This window comes from Spea bombifrons, chromosome 8 (genome assembly GCF_027358695.1).
Source record: "Spea bombifrons isolate aSpeBom1 chromosome 8, aSpeBom1.2.pri, whole genome shotgun sequence".
Classification (NCBI taxonomy): Eukaryota; Metazoa; Chordata; class Amphibia; order Anura; family Pelobatidae; genus Spea; species Spea bombifrons.
This window is the reverse complement of record NC_071094.1, coordinates 31,944,989-31,962,449: the sequence shown is the minus strand read 5'-3', so window position 1 is coordinate 31,962,449 and position 17,461 is coordinate 31,944,989. Positions and strand designations below refer to the sequence as shown.

At 37.7% G+C, this 17,461-nt stretch overlaps 1 protein-coding gene across 1 annotated transcript in view; it reads left to right on the top strand.

The window, feature by feature from the left end:
• MCF2 (MCF.2 cell line derived transforming sequence) overlaps nucleotides 1-17,461 on the top strand; it is a 40,962-nt gene that overhangs the window by 16,673 nt on the left and 6,828 nt on the right. The window contains exons 5-20 of the mRNA XM_053473736.1: nucleotides 4,331-4,450; nucleotides 5,106-5,222; nucleotides 5,721-5,870; nucleotides 6,617-6,738; nucleotides 7,603-7,717; nucleotides 8,591-8,710; nucleotides 9,063-9,254; nucleotides 10,131-10,322; nucleotides 13,941-14,112; nucleotides 14,655-14,743; nucleotides 15,247-15,335; nucleotides 15,652-15,718; nucleotides 16,191-16,306; nucleotides 16,461-16,530; nucleotides 16,652-16,744; nucleotides 17,311-17,403. Of these exons, the coding sequence (XP_053329711.1) occupies nucleotides 4,331-4,450; nucleotides 5,106-5,222; nucleotides 5,721-5,870; nucleotides 6,617-6,738; nucleotides 7,603-7,717; nucleotides 8,591-8,710; nucleotides 9,063-9,254; nucleotides 10,131-10,322; nucleotides 13,941-14,112; nucleotides 14,655-14,743; nucleotides 15,247-15,335; nucleotides 15,652-15,718; nucleotides 16,191-16,306; nucleotides 16,461-16,530; nucleotides 16,652-16,744; nucleotides 17,311-17,403 (1,917 nt within the window). The remainder of the gene's footprint in view (nucleotides 1-4,330; nucleotides 4,451-5,105; nucleotides 5,223-5,720; nucleotides 5,871-6,616; nucleotides 6,739-7,602; nucleotides 7,718-8,590; nucleotides 8,711-9,062; nucleotides 9,255-10,130; nucleotides 10,323-13,940; nucleotides 14,113-14,654; nucleotides 14,744-15,246; nucleotides 15,336-15,651; nucleotides 15,719-16,190; nucleotides 16,307-16,460; nucleotides 16,531-16,651; nucleotides 16,745-17,310; nucleotides 17,404-17,461) is intronic.

Below are 17,461 nucleotides of genomic sequence, written 5' to 3'. Positions count from 1 at the left end.
CGGTAGTATACAGTAGTTCCTTTTCGCAGTGCTGTGGTAATGGAAGTGACGGCTGCAGCCCAGTCATTGCTCTCCTCTGCATTAGCAAATTTTAAACACCGAGCAAGCAAGCAGAGCATACATCACCAATGCATCCCTAACGACAGGACAACTCAAATCATTTTTTCGGCTTGTACAAGACATGGCAGAAGCAAATCCCCCAAGAGGCACGATGAGGCTGCAAAGGAATGCGGTAAGGAAACTGTCTGCAGTCTTAACTGCACATCTCCAGTACAAATGCAGAGCAGTGCAGCAAAAAGCACCGTTCCGGGCTCTAGCAAAGAAAATCGCTGAATAGGAATCTTCTAAGCATGCGGAATATGCTACGCTGCAGGGAATCCAAGTTTGCCCTGCCATAATAATAAATCACAGCACTCTGTGCCGACATCACAAGCAGCTGCATTAACATTTCATTGGCATCCGCTAATGCAGTCGTCCTACGTATTTACTGACCTAGCAATGCTCGGCCTCTTTAGATGAATATAATGCCGCAATCTAATGATCATTTTACATTTAAGGTGCATGTTACTTGTGTGTCATTGATATGCAGAAGAAATGTGACCATTTACCGACCCGCTCATAAAGTTGCTTGACTGAAGTACAAAGAAATTGTAAATGAAACATTAGGCTACACCATCGCAAAGTTTATGTATAAATTATAGTGTTCTCATAAATTGGTAATATCTATAATATGTGCATTGCAATGATCACACAATATAGCGTTGTTACAATGAGTCTTACATTGCACTTTATTTTTTTACTAAAATCGTATAAAGAGTTAAAAGTCCAATAAAGTCCAGTTAAAACTATAATTACTGGGTAAGTAATGTGTCGTAGTATACGTAGTATATGTACAAGTTATTTGAGTGGGTGTGAGATATGGGGATCAATGTACATGTTTTCTCCGATGAGTCTGTGAAACACGGCTCCCCTGTCCTGTACTTAAATCACATTGCTATCTCACCAAAGGGTTTGAAGTATTCAAGGTCACTCCTGTCTACATCACAGTGGCTACTTTCAAATCAATTCTGTCTTTTGATTAATGAAATAACCACATGCATAGAGCTGTATTGAGTTAAATCTTGCCACTAAATCCAGCCATACCGGAAATAGTATTTGATTGTTGAAAAGCACGTGAGCAACACGGGGAAAATTATCAGCAATAACAGAATAATTTCTGTTACCGTGGTGCAGATCAGGTAATGTGGGTCAGTGCTATATAATGCTATATAATGAATGCACTATGCATAAAGTTATCCTCTTCTGTTTCAAGACCAAGATACTTATTTTCTTATATAAACGATTATCACATCCCAATCAAATCTTATATAAACCTGTATTGGGACAAAACTAGTTTTATTGAATTTTTATTGTAGTTAATTTAAGGATTCTGTTTGTTTTTACTGTAAAGCGTACAAGAGCAGAGTAAAAAATGTCTGTAGTGGTGATTACCAACTTCACCGTATGTTATTTTTTTCATAGGAAGGTCAAATTTCATGTTCTTAAGACTGAAATTTATTAATGGCGATGGAAGGGTCCATGGCTATAAATGTAGGACTTTAAATACAGAAATCGAAATGGCCTAGGAGGGAGTGCATTGTAGTTTAAAGTTATTAAAGACTACCAAGTAATAGAATGTGACTATGCCTTTCAGCAAAGTTCTTGATAGGCAGTCATGGATTCTCATGGCCAAGAGTTGGCTGAAGTACTTAGCATTCTCATGTGAACATATCAGATAATTTTCTAATTTGTTTTGTAATAGTGCTACAAGATCTGCTGACATTCTATTTATAAAATATGATTATGATCTCAATCCTTCCATGTGAAATATTAGTAGATTTCTGAGTACTATATTATGGAGGCATAATCCGCTTCTTGTTAGGCCTTTTGGCTAAGACTGAGAGAGAAGAAAAGCTTGGTCCTCTGGCCTTAAGTGCGAGCAGGTTTATGAAGCCTGAGATAAACTTGGAGCTCCTTTGGTCCTTCAATACGCTATGCACGTGATTTGGTTGTGCATTCTCACAGCATAGCCAGGCCAGATAAGAGCACAAAATGCACCTTGGACTCAAACTTTTTTGCTTTTCAACCCCTCACTTAAAAATGTTTTGTGCTTGTTCGTGTGATTTGATATACTGCACTGATTTGTGTTTTGCCACATAAAAACACCCCAATGTAGTCGGGTCCCTGGAGATTTGCCTTCTCTGGGGGGGGGTGTTGTGGCTTCTGGCAACCATCTCTCCTTGAAGACCTCATTGGGTCTCCTCTTCAGGGGTCCGGGCCCTGGAAGAACCATCCTTTGCCCCTTTGCCTTCTGCCCAGTTTGGCTGAACACATTCCCTGGCACGTGATATACCTACCATCAGTGAGCTCCAGCTCGGCCATTGGTGCTGAGAGATCTAACAAGACCGTTCTGTTTGCATGAGTCGAAAGCACTCCCATGGATTTCAATGAAATGTAATGCCATGTAGACCTTTGACATGTAGACCTTTTTACAGTAAAACTCTAGAGTTAAACATATTTATATTATCCGCATTCTTGACAATAAGAGTATATTAAAAAAAACATCGTCTGAGGCACCAGAAGAGACTTTCTTGACAGCTTATGACTTATCTCTAAAATATGGACTTATGTAAGTGTAGTTTAATTTGTCAATTTGCATTTCATTGTTTAGTCTTAAACAATTATTTATGTTAGAAGGACATGTAGTTTCATTGCCTAGGGTGCTTCAGATTGTACTAATATTACTAACAATGGCTCTTGCAATTCAATTGTGTTGTGTTCTATATTATTCTTCCTGAAGGCATTTATGTTCCAGCAAAGTCAAAGCATGGCACGTGATATACCTACCACCAATATGTGAAAACAGAAGAGCACAACTTGGTTTACTGATAAATATTATTGTAAATGATCAATATTACAATTGACCAGTGTTGCTTGACAAAACACATATTTGGAAAGAGCATATACCGTATTGGCTCGGATATAGGCCGCCCCCGTATATAGGCCGCACCCTAAAAGTTTGGTGCTTTTTTAAAGAAAAAAAGTTTTTTTCTTTAAAAAAAGCACCAAAAAACATCCTGCCACTCTGTCCTCTCCCCCCGAGATACGCTGCCACTCTGTCCTCCCCCTCCGAGATATGCTGCCGCTCTGTCCTCTCCCCCTCCCCGAGATATGCTGCCACTCTGTCCTCCCCCCCTCGAGATCCGCTGCCACTCTGTCCCCCCCCCCCCTCGAGATACGCTGCCACTCTGTCCTCCCCGCGATATGCTGCCACTCTGTCCCCCCCCCCCGACTTACCAGAGCAGACTCCCGGGTGTCTTACGGGGCCGGAGGGGGACATCTATGCACATCGTGTATACAACTCCCGGTACCGGCACTCAGCGGAAGTGCCGGCACCGGAAGTCGTATACGCGTATTGCGTAGATGTCTTCCGCCGGCCCTGCAAGACACCCGGGAGTCTGCCCTGGTAAGTTGGGGGGGTTAGAATGCATCGTGCGCACGTTCACCGGCAACGGCGCATCGCCGCTGCCGGTGAACGTCCGTGCGATGCGCTTAGACAACCTCCCGTGCCGGTACTCCCCCCCGTGGGAAGTGCTGGCACGGGAGGCTGTCTGAGCGTATCAGACAGTAGGATACAGGTCCCCTGCACCGCTGCGGGGGATCTGTATCCTAACCCCGCTGCCTGCCCGGCGCCCGGGACTGCATGTCCCGGGCGTCGGGCGCTAGACCCCGAATATAGGCCGCACCCCCACTTTAAAGACTTAAAGTGGGGGAAAAAAGTGCGGCCTATATTCGGGCCAATACGGTATATATAAATATATTTGTGTTTGTTTTATTTATTCTTTAGTACTTATAATTAATATGTGCAAATACAAAATGGAGAGACTAACTTAACCATAGGCAGACAAGCAATTAAAAGAGCCTGCCTTCAAAATAATCTCAAAACCTGTACTGAGGACCCTGAAGCTCAATCTCATTGGGTCATGTAACATTGAGTAGCTCAGCCCCCTTGTGGCTCCGCTCTTTTGTAGCTCCGTCTTCACCAGCCCACAACCATGGCTGGTATTTTTTAAGGAAATCCTATTTGCTGTTCCTGAGAGCTTAAATGGGCCAATCAGCGTCAGCATGACAAATAGCTGAGGGGCAAGCAACTGGGGAACACCACAGAAATTTAAAGGGACCTCCCACAGGATACCTATATAAGCTGTCTCTGAAAATCATAAAGTATTCAACATTTTATATATATACATCATATAATATTTTGTGTCATACGTATTATTGTTTATCACAGCATTCATTTCCTGGGAACTTGCATCTAGTTCTGGTTCTACGGCCCACAGGATTTTTCCAGCGCACCTTCACAGACATTGGATTTCGGTTCAGCCAGGAGGATTTCATACTCAAACTGCCGGTACTATTATCTGTCATGTTTGTAGAGAATGCACTGCTAATGTCTAAATATCACCTTCAAGTATCCTTCATGAATCATTAGCCCAGAATGTCTTACCATAAACCACAGACACCTAATCGAAGTGAAAATTAGTTAATTTGTTTGAAAACAACATTACTATAAACACTTATTCCTTTGTGATGTTTGACTAGTGAAAGCCAAGGGTTACTAGGGTTCAGGATTTCTTTGCCCCCATCATGTAACTAACACACATACTAACACACATAGTGCAAATTGCAACAATAGTGCAGAGGGATCACATAAAATCCTGTTATGTAACTCCGCTGAGTACCTCTCTTATGACGCACCTCGGTACTATCCACCTGCCATACCTGCATTAGCGCGCCTCTTGGCAAAGAACCCAAAACATCACTTGACTGCTTACTAGTGCCATAATTTAGATATACAAGAGCAACATTTTATAATACAACATGAACTTGATGTTGGTAATAGTGGTGCTGGTTCTTTCTATGGAGGAATCTGGGGCGTATTGGGAGCCCACTTACTGTCACGAGTGGGTCCTTAGCATGGCAATAAAATCTTTACAGATTTCTCCGCATCAGACATTTTCTGTATCCAGGGTCTGAAAACCTGTGCTTTTTTCTCACTCTCTCAGGTTGTTATGCTGAGCTCTGCTTCTGACTTGCTAAATTATATCGATGAAAAGCAACTTACACCAGAGTTTGGAGGAACATTGCAATATCGCCACTGTGACTGGATTGTCTTCCGAACAGTATGTTACTATGTTTTACTTCCTTTCTTACTATCTTAGAGTTAAAGGGCCACTTTAACCATCTTTGCAACCATCAAGACCTGCACTGGTGTCCATTTTGCCTATACTGTGTGTCAATAAGTGCAGGATTTCTTCAGTTATTGGACTTTAGGTTTCTGCCTCGTTCCTCCCTCCCCGGCTACCTCTACGTGAGAGTAGCAGTAGGCAATTACATCTATGCTAGCCGAATACTGATAATTGACTAGCATGCCAGTCTAGTATAGATAAATATAGTGACAGAACTCCTGTATAAAAAATTTGGAGAGGGATTGTCATATTACAGACATTTTTTTCAGCTTATGTTGCTCATTGGGTTATAAGTAGTCTGCAAACAAAATGTAAGGTAGGCGACCTGTTATTTTATGTATCATTTGATTTGACAAAACTACAATCGTTTATTTGGAGCTTCTGTTTAATAAATGTCTAACATTTTTCATTTTTTTTTATATTATGGACCAGGCTATTGAGGGTTTTGCACTGACAGTAAAAGAAATTGCCCAGAGGCTACAGGCTTTCGGCACTGAACTGGCTGAGACAGAGTTACCTAGTGACGTGTATTCAATTGAGCGTATGCTGGCAAATCGCATTGAAAAATACTGCCAACTGAAGGTAAGCGTAATTAGAACATGCGGTTGTGTTGAATGATGCATTACATCCTCTATTGTCTTGAATAGGCTTATTATATTTTAAGGGGAACATAGAATTCAATGGGGCCTGACCACTCCAGCCACATAGGACCACTGGTGGAGTATATACATATCCCTGAGCAACCAGTCGTAATTTTACAATCCACTGGGATTGGACTTTTATTTTATTTTTTTCTCTGGGGCAAAGGGGAAGACTTTGATGACTTTGTGGATCATTACTAGATGGGCCAAGACTGCACTCTTTGAGTGCCAAAGGGGTTGACAGTGATTTTCACTCTTCATCGTCTTGGAAGCCAAAAGGTGCTTGGATGTACCCCTATCTGCACACATGGGGAATTTATACATGAGGGGTAGGATTTTCTTTAAAATGTTTATTTATTATTACTAATATTTTTTTTGTAATGTATATGCTTCTGAGACTTTAATAATGTTACATTTATATTTCATACCATACTTTAACTGATCTGTATGTGAATTGTGTTTCTTAGTGCTTATTCACTTAAACATCTGGAACTTAGTGGCACCAGATGCATTACAACTCCACCTCTTGTAAGGATCTTGTACATATAGTAGTTATTTTGTTTTTGGCAAATTACTCTTGGCACAGGTCTTATGTACCACTGTTTATCACCATGAAATGTTTCTATATTTTAATTGCTACAGAAAGATTATACGTGTAACAGAGTTCTTCTCTTCCCATGTCAATAGGATGGTATTACAGCTGTGATGAAGGAAGGTAGACTGCTTCTGAACAGTTTTGAAAGTCCAAACACCAGCTTTATTGATGAAAAGGAGTGTGAAAAGAATGGAGACTGGGAAACTGTCAACAGGTAAATTATAACTTACCATTTAACAGAATGATAAAACAAAGGCAAATATTGTCAGGGAGACATAAAATGAGGTCATTGATGAACAAAATGCAAGCAAACAGCTATATCTCATTTGTTACAGAAGTGAGTTTTCCCTGGTCTGTTATTTTATCCTCCCATCCTACCATATACAGGGTAGAATAAGGGGCTAAAACTTACAAATGTAATGTGCGCGAAGGAAGGAACCTATGGCTACCTTTGTTTACGAGCATCACCTAGAACTGCAATACATATTTGGGTTGAAGCATGCAAGTGCACGGAGGTAGTGTCAAAATTGTCAGTGAAGTTGACTCTTTAACCTGACAAACAACTGTACTTTTAATTCGCTACATGTTTTCATTTTCTATAAGAACAGTGGCTTTCATGTTTTGTTCCTCAGGATTGTTACCTAAAGGTTTTGTTTCAAAGAGAATCGTCTTATCCTATGATATTTATAATTTAAAAACAACCTTTAAACAATAACTTAAATCTAATACAACACCTAATATTCTAGTTGAGAATAATGCACTTTTTGATCAATCTTGTCTGTGTACAAGTCTTCTTATGGACTTGCTGGATACCTTTACCAGTCTTGAAGACCTCTAGTGGTCAACAGACCAGTTTCACAAAGTGTTATAGACCAACTTACAGATGTGTTGACAAACTTATTCTGCAAACTATATAATCCCCCTTAAAGCACTCTAGACACTGTAAGCCTTTACTATGTCACCTATTTTATGTTTTCTTAATAGACATTATTTTGGACAACATTTTGAAAGAAACACAGAAGGGCTAAATACCTTTGGTTACTTATAATCTTATCTGTTTAATTTGCCTTTATTTAAGGTTGCTTGCCCAGTTACATGAAATGGAAAATGCGTTTGATGGGTTTTGGGAGAAACACCAGCTTAAAATGGAGCAATATTTAGAACTTCTGAAGTTTGAACAACATTTCCAAGAGGTACACTAAAAAGCATGTTATATTAAAAGCATATTAATGGAGAGCAGCCATGTTACAGTTTATGCTTATGAATTAACACTAGAGTTATCATTAAACAAAGCCATTTCATTATTTAATAACATGAGATATTTCACGTCTAATCTTAAATTTTTCTTCTGAAAAGTAAAACTGTGTTTCTGCTTCTTATGTCAACTTTATGTGAGAGGGAGATTAATAAACAAAGACGAACACGAAGATTCTTTTGCCGTCGCCATGTTCGTTTCTTCGGTATTCGGGCTGAACAACAAGAACGCACCCTTCGTGTTCGTTTTCATGTTCGCCCAATTACGAATGCACAAGTCTAATATTAAGGGTTAATTAACCAGACTTGACTTCAGTTGCATGTCAAGTATGCTAATACTCAGAAAACAATGTGTATATATATAGGAATTTAAGTGGATGTAAGTGAATGCAACTTTAAATTGTGCGGGTGTCAGGCAGGGCATGCAAATTGACCGACAAATGACATTCCTGAACCTTGCTAAATCATACCACCCCATGAAAGTTCTAAGAATACATACAAAATAAACAGTAAACATAAAGAAATAACATAAATGGATCAATTCAGGACACTCAGTGAACTGAGTGTGTTGCCCTCCGAGTTTCATCTGAATCAAAGGGCAGGAAACTAAACTTTTTGTTCGAAACAAAAAAATTTGTCTGGGTCGTTTTTGATCCATGTGCAGAAGTCCACTTGTTACTGTTCAGTTAAAACTGAAAGATTAAACTTACTTGTCCCACTTTAGAACTTGAACATCATTGATTTTAGGATCCTCAGGCTTTACATTTAGACTATTAGACAATTCAACAGGAGATATGTTTTTTCTTTTGCAGCTGAAAAACACAAATGATTATTTGGTGGCACAACAAGTGAACGTTCCAGATACAGGAGACAATGTTTCAGAAGTCAGACAAAGATTACTGGATTTGAATATTCTAGAAGAAAACTCACAGGTAAGAGTGACTTTGTTACATTATGGATACTTCAAAAGAACACAAAAGCTGAGACATTAGAAACTAGTGACATCTTCAATAAGCTCTGAATCTGGACCTAAACTTCTGAATTCAAAATGATGATATGTGTTTTCATTTGCTTTTAATGGTCAAAGCCATGATTAGTAGGAAGTATGTAAAATATGTACTTTATATATTATCACATAGGTTAAACGAGTGTATTAAATTGACTGAAATCATATACTAACACAACACACAGCCTTCCATAACACTAAGAAAGAAATGACTGTGCAGATGAGTGCAAACATGTATATGTGTTTCTCAACAATTATTGGTTGTGTTTCTCCAACAGGATTTAATAGCAAGATGTCAAATTGTAATTTTACATGGACACCAGCTTGCTGCAAATCATCATTATGCACTGAATCTAATATGCCAGCAATGCAATGAATTAAGGTACATGTCGGACACCTTGTTGGAGTCGATAAAAAAGAAGCAAGTTCGACTTTCTACAACCCTTGATCTCCTCATGCAATTGCAGCAGGTATGCATACAGCCCACCATAAACCTTCCAAATAACAATGAAATGTAGACTTTGAAAGCACCTACTAATCATTAAAGTTTATTTGTAAAGTACACGAAAAAACATTATTTTTTGTTCCTGATAATAAAAATGTAATTTTTGGTTAAACATGTTCCAATCCAGTAACAATGAACTGTCTGATTTTATGCACTATAATGGTCTCCTGTGAAAACTGATGCCCCTTCAATGCTGCTTACTGGCCTGTTCTAAATTCCCACCCCCAGATTACCCAACTGCTATCCTACTGTGCACTGATCCACTTTTATTGAAGCCTCGCTAGTACGCTATACTGCAATGTCTATTGCCCTACAACTATAACTGGCTACATATATTTAATAATCATTCCAGTCACTGTCATACAGCCATTGCAGCCATTCTTAATGTAGGGCTGTTCTTTATGGTAAACACCACAGGCATGATAGGTGAGCCAATAACACAACTATGTAGGGCTAAAATGTATCTTTACGAATATGACTTACCCTGAGCCCCTTTCAGAGGGCATTGTAGGTAAGTGGCAAGCATGATGATGTCATTATATGTACACCTTTCCTAGTCTTTAATGGCTATTCACGTCTTGCTACTGGCCTCATGCTGCATGATCAGTGTGCAGAGAAAATCCTTGTGGTGAAATCTAACTGGTAGATTATATAATGGAGACAATGTTATAACAAGTTCATACACAAACATATAAAACCAAAATAGCATTGCTTTCATGTTTGTTGATATTTGAAGCAGGGTGATCTGCTCAAATGGTAACAGCTAATAATGTATAATGCATACAAAATGTTATACTTACAGGCTTAGCTCCCTATGTTCTGTTCTTTTTTTTCTTTTCAGGCCCTTGAATGCTGTGATAAAGGTGCATATTTTCTAGCTAATCAACAAATGGACAAGTGTCAGTCAAAGGAGGGGGCCCAGAAAGCTCTCTATGATGTTGAGAAGTTCCTAGACAACTCCAGCTCCTACTTAGATTACAATCCTCAAACCTTGCTGCATGAATATGAACCTATTTTAACAGATGAGCTAAAGGTATCTTGAATTAAACAAAACAGTTTATTGAAGATTACTCTACATTATTCATGATGTCACACACTGTTCATATTAAACATTGACATGATATTATGTCCCGTCACTCCCGTGTAATCTAAGTCTTGGTCATTGCGTGCATGTAAACCCTGTTTCACTATAAAACTAAGGAAGAAATCCCAGATGTATTACCCTAAATTATCCCAAAAGGGTAACCCTAGATAATAATGAACAGATAAATTACACAAGAGATAATAAATGTAAAATATAGCTTTCATTTATGCCATTAAAAATAAATGAATGTACTGCAAAATTAAATCCTAAAGATCCTTATCCTCTATAAAGTATGTTGCAGCCTGGTTTACTAGTGTATCTACTGATCTGTTAGAACTGTAACACTAACCAATGACAATAACCTAGCTCCAATTGTTTCTAATATTAGAGTAGGAGCTCATTGATAAAACTTCTAATTGAAAGTTGTATACATTTGTGCCTTCCTCTGTCTGTTAAGATAGTATTTCTATCTGCCTAAAGTGCAGGGGGTTTAAAACAATTGATGTTTCAATTAATAACAATGAATATTCAATCTAAAGTACCATTCTTCATTCATAAATAAAATAAATGATGATGCCCAGACTAGAAGAACCCGACACGTGTTTCGCCATTCTGGTTTCTTCAGGAGTACCTGAAGTAAAATGTGTGTGAAAAACACTACCACAAACATCGACAAAGGCTGGTGGTAGAATTAGTGCATGGGAAAGTGTTAAAATATTACTAGCTGAAATACCCTGGGGTGTTTAGTTTTCAAAAATATATGGTTTTATGGGGTAAAACATTTCCCAAATAGGACGTTGGTGCAGGATGAACAGATGTCAAAATTCCTAGTTGAAAAACATAAATGCACATGTCTCAAATGTGGCCTTAAAGCCCTCTAACAATCCAACAAACCTATGCACTGTACTCAGGGGATGTTACTGAAAACATATTGGGCTTTTGTTTTTAGTAACCATTTAAATTATCAGTAAATTTATAGCGGGATTGCAATCTGTGTGAAAAAAAATCAACAAAAGAAATTTACCTCTGCAAACAAAGATTGGTGGTAAAATGGTTGCATGAAAAGTATCAAAATACCCCAAGTTGAATACCCTGGGTTGTCTACTTTTGAAAAATATGTACATGCGGTGGTGATGCAGGTATTCATTACAGATATCACTGTTATAATGTCACATTTTGTAGATGAGTAAACGTTAGAAAAAGCCTTTTTTTAACCATATTTTATTATTTTTTTGTAATACAAAATATGATATGATCCAAATAACTCTACAGTGTCTAAAGAAAGCCCTTCTTGTACTGGAAAAATATATATATATATTGTATTTGTAGAGTTAATGAGAAGAAAATTACTGCTAAATACAAACACTGCAGAAATTTTAAAATAGCCATTTTCACAAAGAATACAACATTTCAAAAACAGCCCTGTCACCAATGGGTTAATATGGTTCCTGAGGACCCCTGTTTTGTATTTTTATTTATTATTAACTAATATTTTTATCTTGTTTTAATGTAGCACTGGATGTAATTTTGCAAATTTCACCTGAAACTCGTAAACTTCAAAGTCGCATGCTTGTGACTGGAGTCAATCTAGGCAGTTGAGATAACCCTTGACTTGAAAGAATAGTAATGAACTTCATGGATAATTTCATGCAAATACGAAGCAAATTATGTTAATATTATATTGGAAACAAGTGACAATGGCAGTGACTACACTGTTAGAAATGCATACATAAATAATTTATTAAAGTGTATTATTCAAGAAGGGTTATGTTAAGAATTTACATGACCGTTACGCCCAGAGTCCTCAAATCCCACCCACAATAAATAATGACAGGAGCCATCAATGTGGGTACTATTGGCCACAGTTTTATTAACTGCCCATGCCAGTGCAACATATCATAATAACATGACACACTAACCAATAACAACCCACCAGCTGCTAGGCCTAAACCCAACAGGCGGTTCTAAAACCATTAACACCAAGAGTTCTGGGCTAGCGGGTGCCATCAGTCACCTAGTGGGCCCGTCTTCCCAAGCCCGTAGGGGTGCTAAATCCAGGTACCACCACTTCTCCGCTGACCAAGGTGGGGGAATCTTCCACCGCTGTAACATAAATACACAGAACATCAAAAAAACACTAAAACATGAACCAGTCATATTGAAATAGCAACAGGGAGGGTGGGAAGTGCATGTGCTTAAGCTTCAGGCAGGAAAGTGGTAGGAGTCACCCTTTCCTCACTTTGTAACCCCTTGTTGCATCCATTAAACCAATTGAACTTTTGACCTGGGCCAGCAATCATATCCCCCTTTCCAAATAGTCCAGAGGCATTTTCTGTTCTTATGAATTGGAAGTGATTAAGGATGAAACCCTCTCTTTCTACAGCTGTGACAGACTCACACGCAAGAGCTTTAAAAGCCACTTCTCCAATGCTGCAGATGTGTACCGCATGGCTCCCTTGCAATTTGTTTCATCACTGCATATAGGAAAAAGCAAGATATCTGGCTATTAAGTCTTTGTGATTATAAGCAAGTAGATCAGGAGACATCTGTGTCTCTTGAGGCACAATTCTGTTCTCTCTTGCAGATATTAATCTAAAATAACACAGAAAGAAGTACCTTTCCCTATATTGTTTCGCCTTAAAACATTTTAGTAAATAAAGCAATGTATCAAGTTCATTAACAAATGAACAGATTAGGCAGGTTTTGTATCTGCCATTGATTTCTATGTTTCATTTATGGCTTTGATGATGTTGAAGGACAAGCCTAAAATTAGTATTTTGTGTACAGATTTCTTGGACAATGCCAAGAACTAAAAATATGTGGAGTGATGCCAAACCAGCATATGACAGGTGCAATGAAGTGATGTATACACTGACATTACAAATTGTCATTTATAATTTAAACCATTTTTGGCAGATCCATGCCGCTGGACCAGCAAAGAACTGCAGCTGTTCATTTTTAATGAAAACTCTTGAGATATGTGTTGATTTGTGACCCAATTTCCTAGGGCATACATCCAAAAACATTTCAGGCATCTACCAGAATGGATTTATATTTAGAAGCCTGTATTTTTTCAACATGTTAGCGAATTTCCCGTAATAGAAACACACGCATAAATGGACAAAATCAATCAATTGAAACCTTTTTCATAAGCTTGAGAAAAAATTCTAAATGTCAATTATACAAGGACGATTAATTTCTATAGGTAGATTGATTTTTTAGCTACCAGTAACACAGATTATTGAGATGTCGATATAGCTCTTATCTCACTTTTACTTTAACAATGTTTAATATTAAAATGCTATCTGGAAAAAGGTTATTTCTATATGTAGACACATGTTTACATGTAAATTGAAATTAGCAAGTTATTTTTGTAATTCAATGTGATTTTTCAATCTATATTTTTATTTAATTGTGTTAAATGTTTGTTATTTTGTTTTTTGTTACTTAATACTTAGAACTAAATGGTGGGAATGGTACATTTGAATTATTCCTACACATTCCTAATTCCTGTTCTCTTTTGACATGTGCTGTTTGCTAACAAAGAGCTATTTATTCCGTTAACAGAACCAGATTCAAGTTGTTAACCTCAAGATTGAAAATGTTCAAGGACTGTTTGATAACAGGCAAGCGTGTCTCAAGAAATTGGCTGACAAACAAATAAGGCCGGTCCAATTGGTAGCTCCTCGCCCCGAAAACCCTCCTAGGGCAAAATCACCTCTTTTCTCTCCAAAACATGGTAAATGGGGGCATATATCCTCACAATTTCATGGGAAGTTAGTATTCACACAGAAATACACATGAAAGTAGAGAAAGTTACTAGTCTTTTTTTTAATCATAACTAAGAGAACAATGGATACCACTGTATTGGTGCCTGAGAAGATACCGTAGTTCAAAGTAATACCTGTTAATAGACAAACATTGATTTAGTAAAATCTAGACATCTGCTTAAAAGACCCCAGGAAGTCTATTCTTTTAATTTTTCTGTAGTTTACATAATTTCTTACATTTTATGAAGTCTTGAAAGCATATGCGAGTCTATCATATTGAAGTTATTAGACTTTTTCTGACTCATTTTGGAGGTGTACTTCTAACTTTCTATCTAATGGACATAATCTATTCTCTAGAACCTTTGCAAGTGTTCTACCTAGTTAGCATAGAACCTTTGTAGATGAATGTAGCGCCCAGAGAGATGTCTTTCACTGGAGTGTGTATTCATGAGTACATCTTCTCTTTTGGTAAAAAGTAAAAATATTTTTTTTCTCATATTTTGTAATAAAGGTATGGATTTCAATTCTACTCTGAAGTTCTCTTTTGACATAACATTGCCAGGAAAGAAAACAACAAGAAAAATGCAAACAACTCGCAAAGTAAGCTATAATAAGAATGAAATCTTAAAACATACTTCTTTTAAATTTTTTTGACATGTCCACCTACATACAGAAGATTGTTTCTTCTCTATTAATGTGTTGCAAGTGCTGGCACTGGTTCTCTGTAGGCCACTAAACCTCTCACCATTACTTTCCCTGATTAATACCCAAATAGTTTTTTTTTTTTTTTTTTTCATTTTTAAATTTTACTCTTAGAATTGGACATCTATTGAGACTTTGCCTTTAAGGTAGCTTTCCTTTTAAAACTGTTTAGACTCATTTTTAAAAATGTTTAATAAACAATTATCTATAAATGTAATATATATAATATCTGTATGATTTAAAGCGAAGCAGGGTATAAAAGAATAATGCAATGTGTTTCCTACCTGCTGCAAATGCAGAATCTAAAACATATACAGTCAGACAGCTACCTCATTGACTGTTAATAGTAAATGTAAAGCTGGCTCGCATGTTTTTGAGCAATATGTTCTTTTTTTTTACAGATCGAAGTAATGCATGATTACCAGGAAAAACGAAACTCTCTACAATTGTTTATTTCAGAAAGTGAGGACAGCCTGGACACTCTTAAAGGGTATGCAAAGCATTCTTTCCTAAAAATACTCTTCCACAAATGAAAGACAAATGTCACTATTGGTTGGTTCTTAGTTGCCACTGCAAAGTTTATGTTTAGCGCCACCAGCTGCTCCTCCCATGCAGCGGAACTGCTGAGCGCCAGGATATGATATCGCAGCACTCCGCCTTTTAAAGACATGCAGCACTCAGCGGAAGTAAACCATCAGGGCTGTGCCGACTGGAATGAATAGGAATGAATGTTAATGTACTAAATGGACAAAGTAAAGGAAACGTGCACATTTTTAAGAGTGGATTTTTGTTCCTTTTTATTTCAGGCATGTAATCCATGAATTAATAGAAACAGAACGGATTTATGTAGAGGAACTTTACACTGTTTTATTGGTACGTTCACCTGCTAAACAATTTTACGCACTATATGGCTGTCTTATGTCTAAACTGACTAACTAATTAAGCTAATTAAAGACTTTTGAGGCATCAATGCCTTCTGCTGCTCTTCACACCTGCCTACTGGGTTGAGGTGGTTAAATGTCTTTAAATCCTTTGTAGAAACACAATGGAAAAAAATAGCCTGCACCTCTAAGTCCTCTAGGTAGGGGTGATGAGGTCCATTAAGAATAAGTTAATTTAGTCTAAACCCTGTCCAAAAGTCTGAAAAAACTCTTTTACGTGTCAGATTGTTATGATTTTACATTAAACATTGATTTTAAAATAAAACGTTATCAGTAAAACTTAAATAAAACATTTAAAGAACCATAACCTGCGAATTTAGATGTGCAAGGTGTCAGTGGCCATGTGGGATTTATCCTAAGCAGATGCCAGTACATGACTTAAATATTTTCATTTGACTTTTTAGGGATACAGATCTGAAATGGAAAACCCAACAATGACGCATTTCATGCCACAGACGCTGCGAAATACCAAAAACATTCTTTTTGGAAACATGCCAGAGATATACGAATTTCACAATAAGTAAGAGAACATCCGCAAATCTGTAAGACTTTACAATATGCGTGATATAAATTAGCACATTCTTTAAGTTTTACCATTTTTCTTTATGTCTTGTTATATGAAGACATTCATGATGTTAAACTAATATAACTGAATGTTATTTGTTTTCCTACAGGATATTCCTACAAAGTCTTCAAAACTGCATTGGTGCTCCAGAGAAAGTTGGGTTCTGTTTTCTTGAAAGGGTAAGAAAATTATTTTAAAAAAGCTTCTAGTTTATACACAAGTCATTACTGGATTTTATAGAGTTTGGTATAAAATGTTGTACCATGTAATCTATAGTGTTTTTTATGCCTTTAATTACAGAGGGAGGATTTTCAGATGTATGAAAAATACTGTCAAAATAAGCCACGTTCAGATTCCCTCTGGAGGCAGTTTTCAGACAGTGTTTTTTTTCAGGTATGAAATATTTGTATTATACATACATTCATTCATTCTAAAGCCAATGTTCAGTCAAATTTAACTAGGTCTTGTGATGCCGGTGCTCCATCATAGAAGCCCCAGTGGAAGTGCCGGCAGTAGTGGAGGTTGTCTGTGTGCATCACACAGATGCCCACCGGCTGACCTGAGAGCTGGCGAACGTTGTGCAATGCACGCAGACAACCTCCGCTGCTTCTGGCCGGTACTTCCGCCGTGGCTTCCATGGTGGAACACCGGAAGGTCATGTCACGCTGGTGCTCCATCATAGAAGCCCCGGCGGAAGTGGAGGACAGTAGACTGTCAGAGAGGAGGATCCGGGTCCCCTGCAGCGCTGCGGGGGATCTGGATCTTAGTGTTATTATTCGACCTTTATTGGAGGTCGGATTATAAGACGAGGGGTATTTTTCAGAGCATTTGCTCTGAAAAAACACTCATATTATATTCAATAAAATCAATTCAACTAATCGAAAATGAAATTAAAGTTTATCTAGCATGACAAACAAAGTAATAATATGTGACTTCAGAAGCCTTTGTACCCATTGCAGGAATGCCAAAAGAAACTGGAACACAAACTAGGGTTGGACTCATATCTACTTAAACCAGTTCAACGCTTAACTAAATACCAGCTGCTGTTAAAGGTAATTTTGTCATATAATCGTTATAAACTGTCTGTGTTATAATTGGACATCTTGAAAA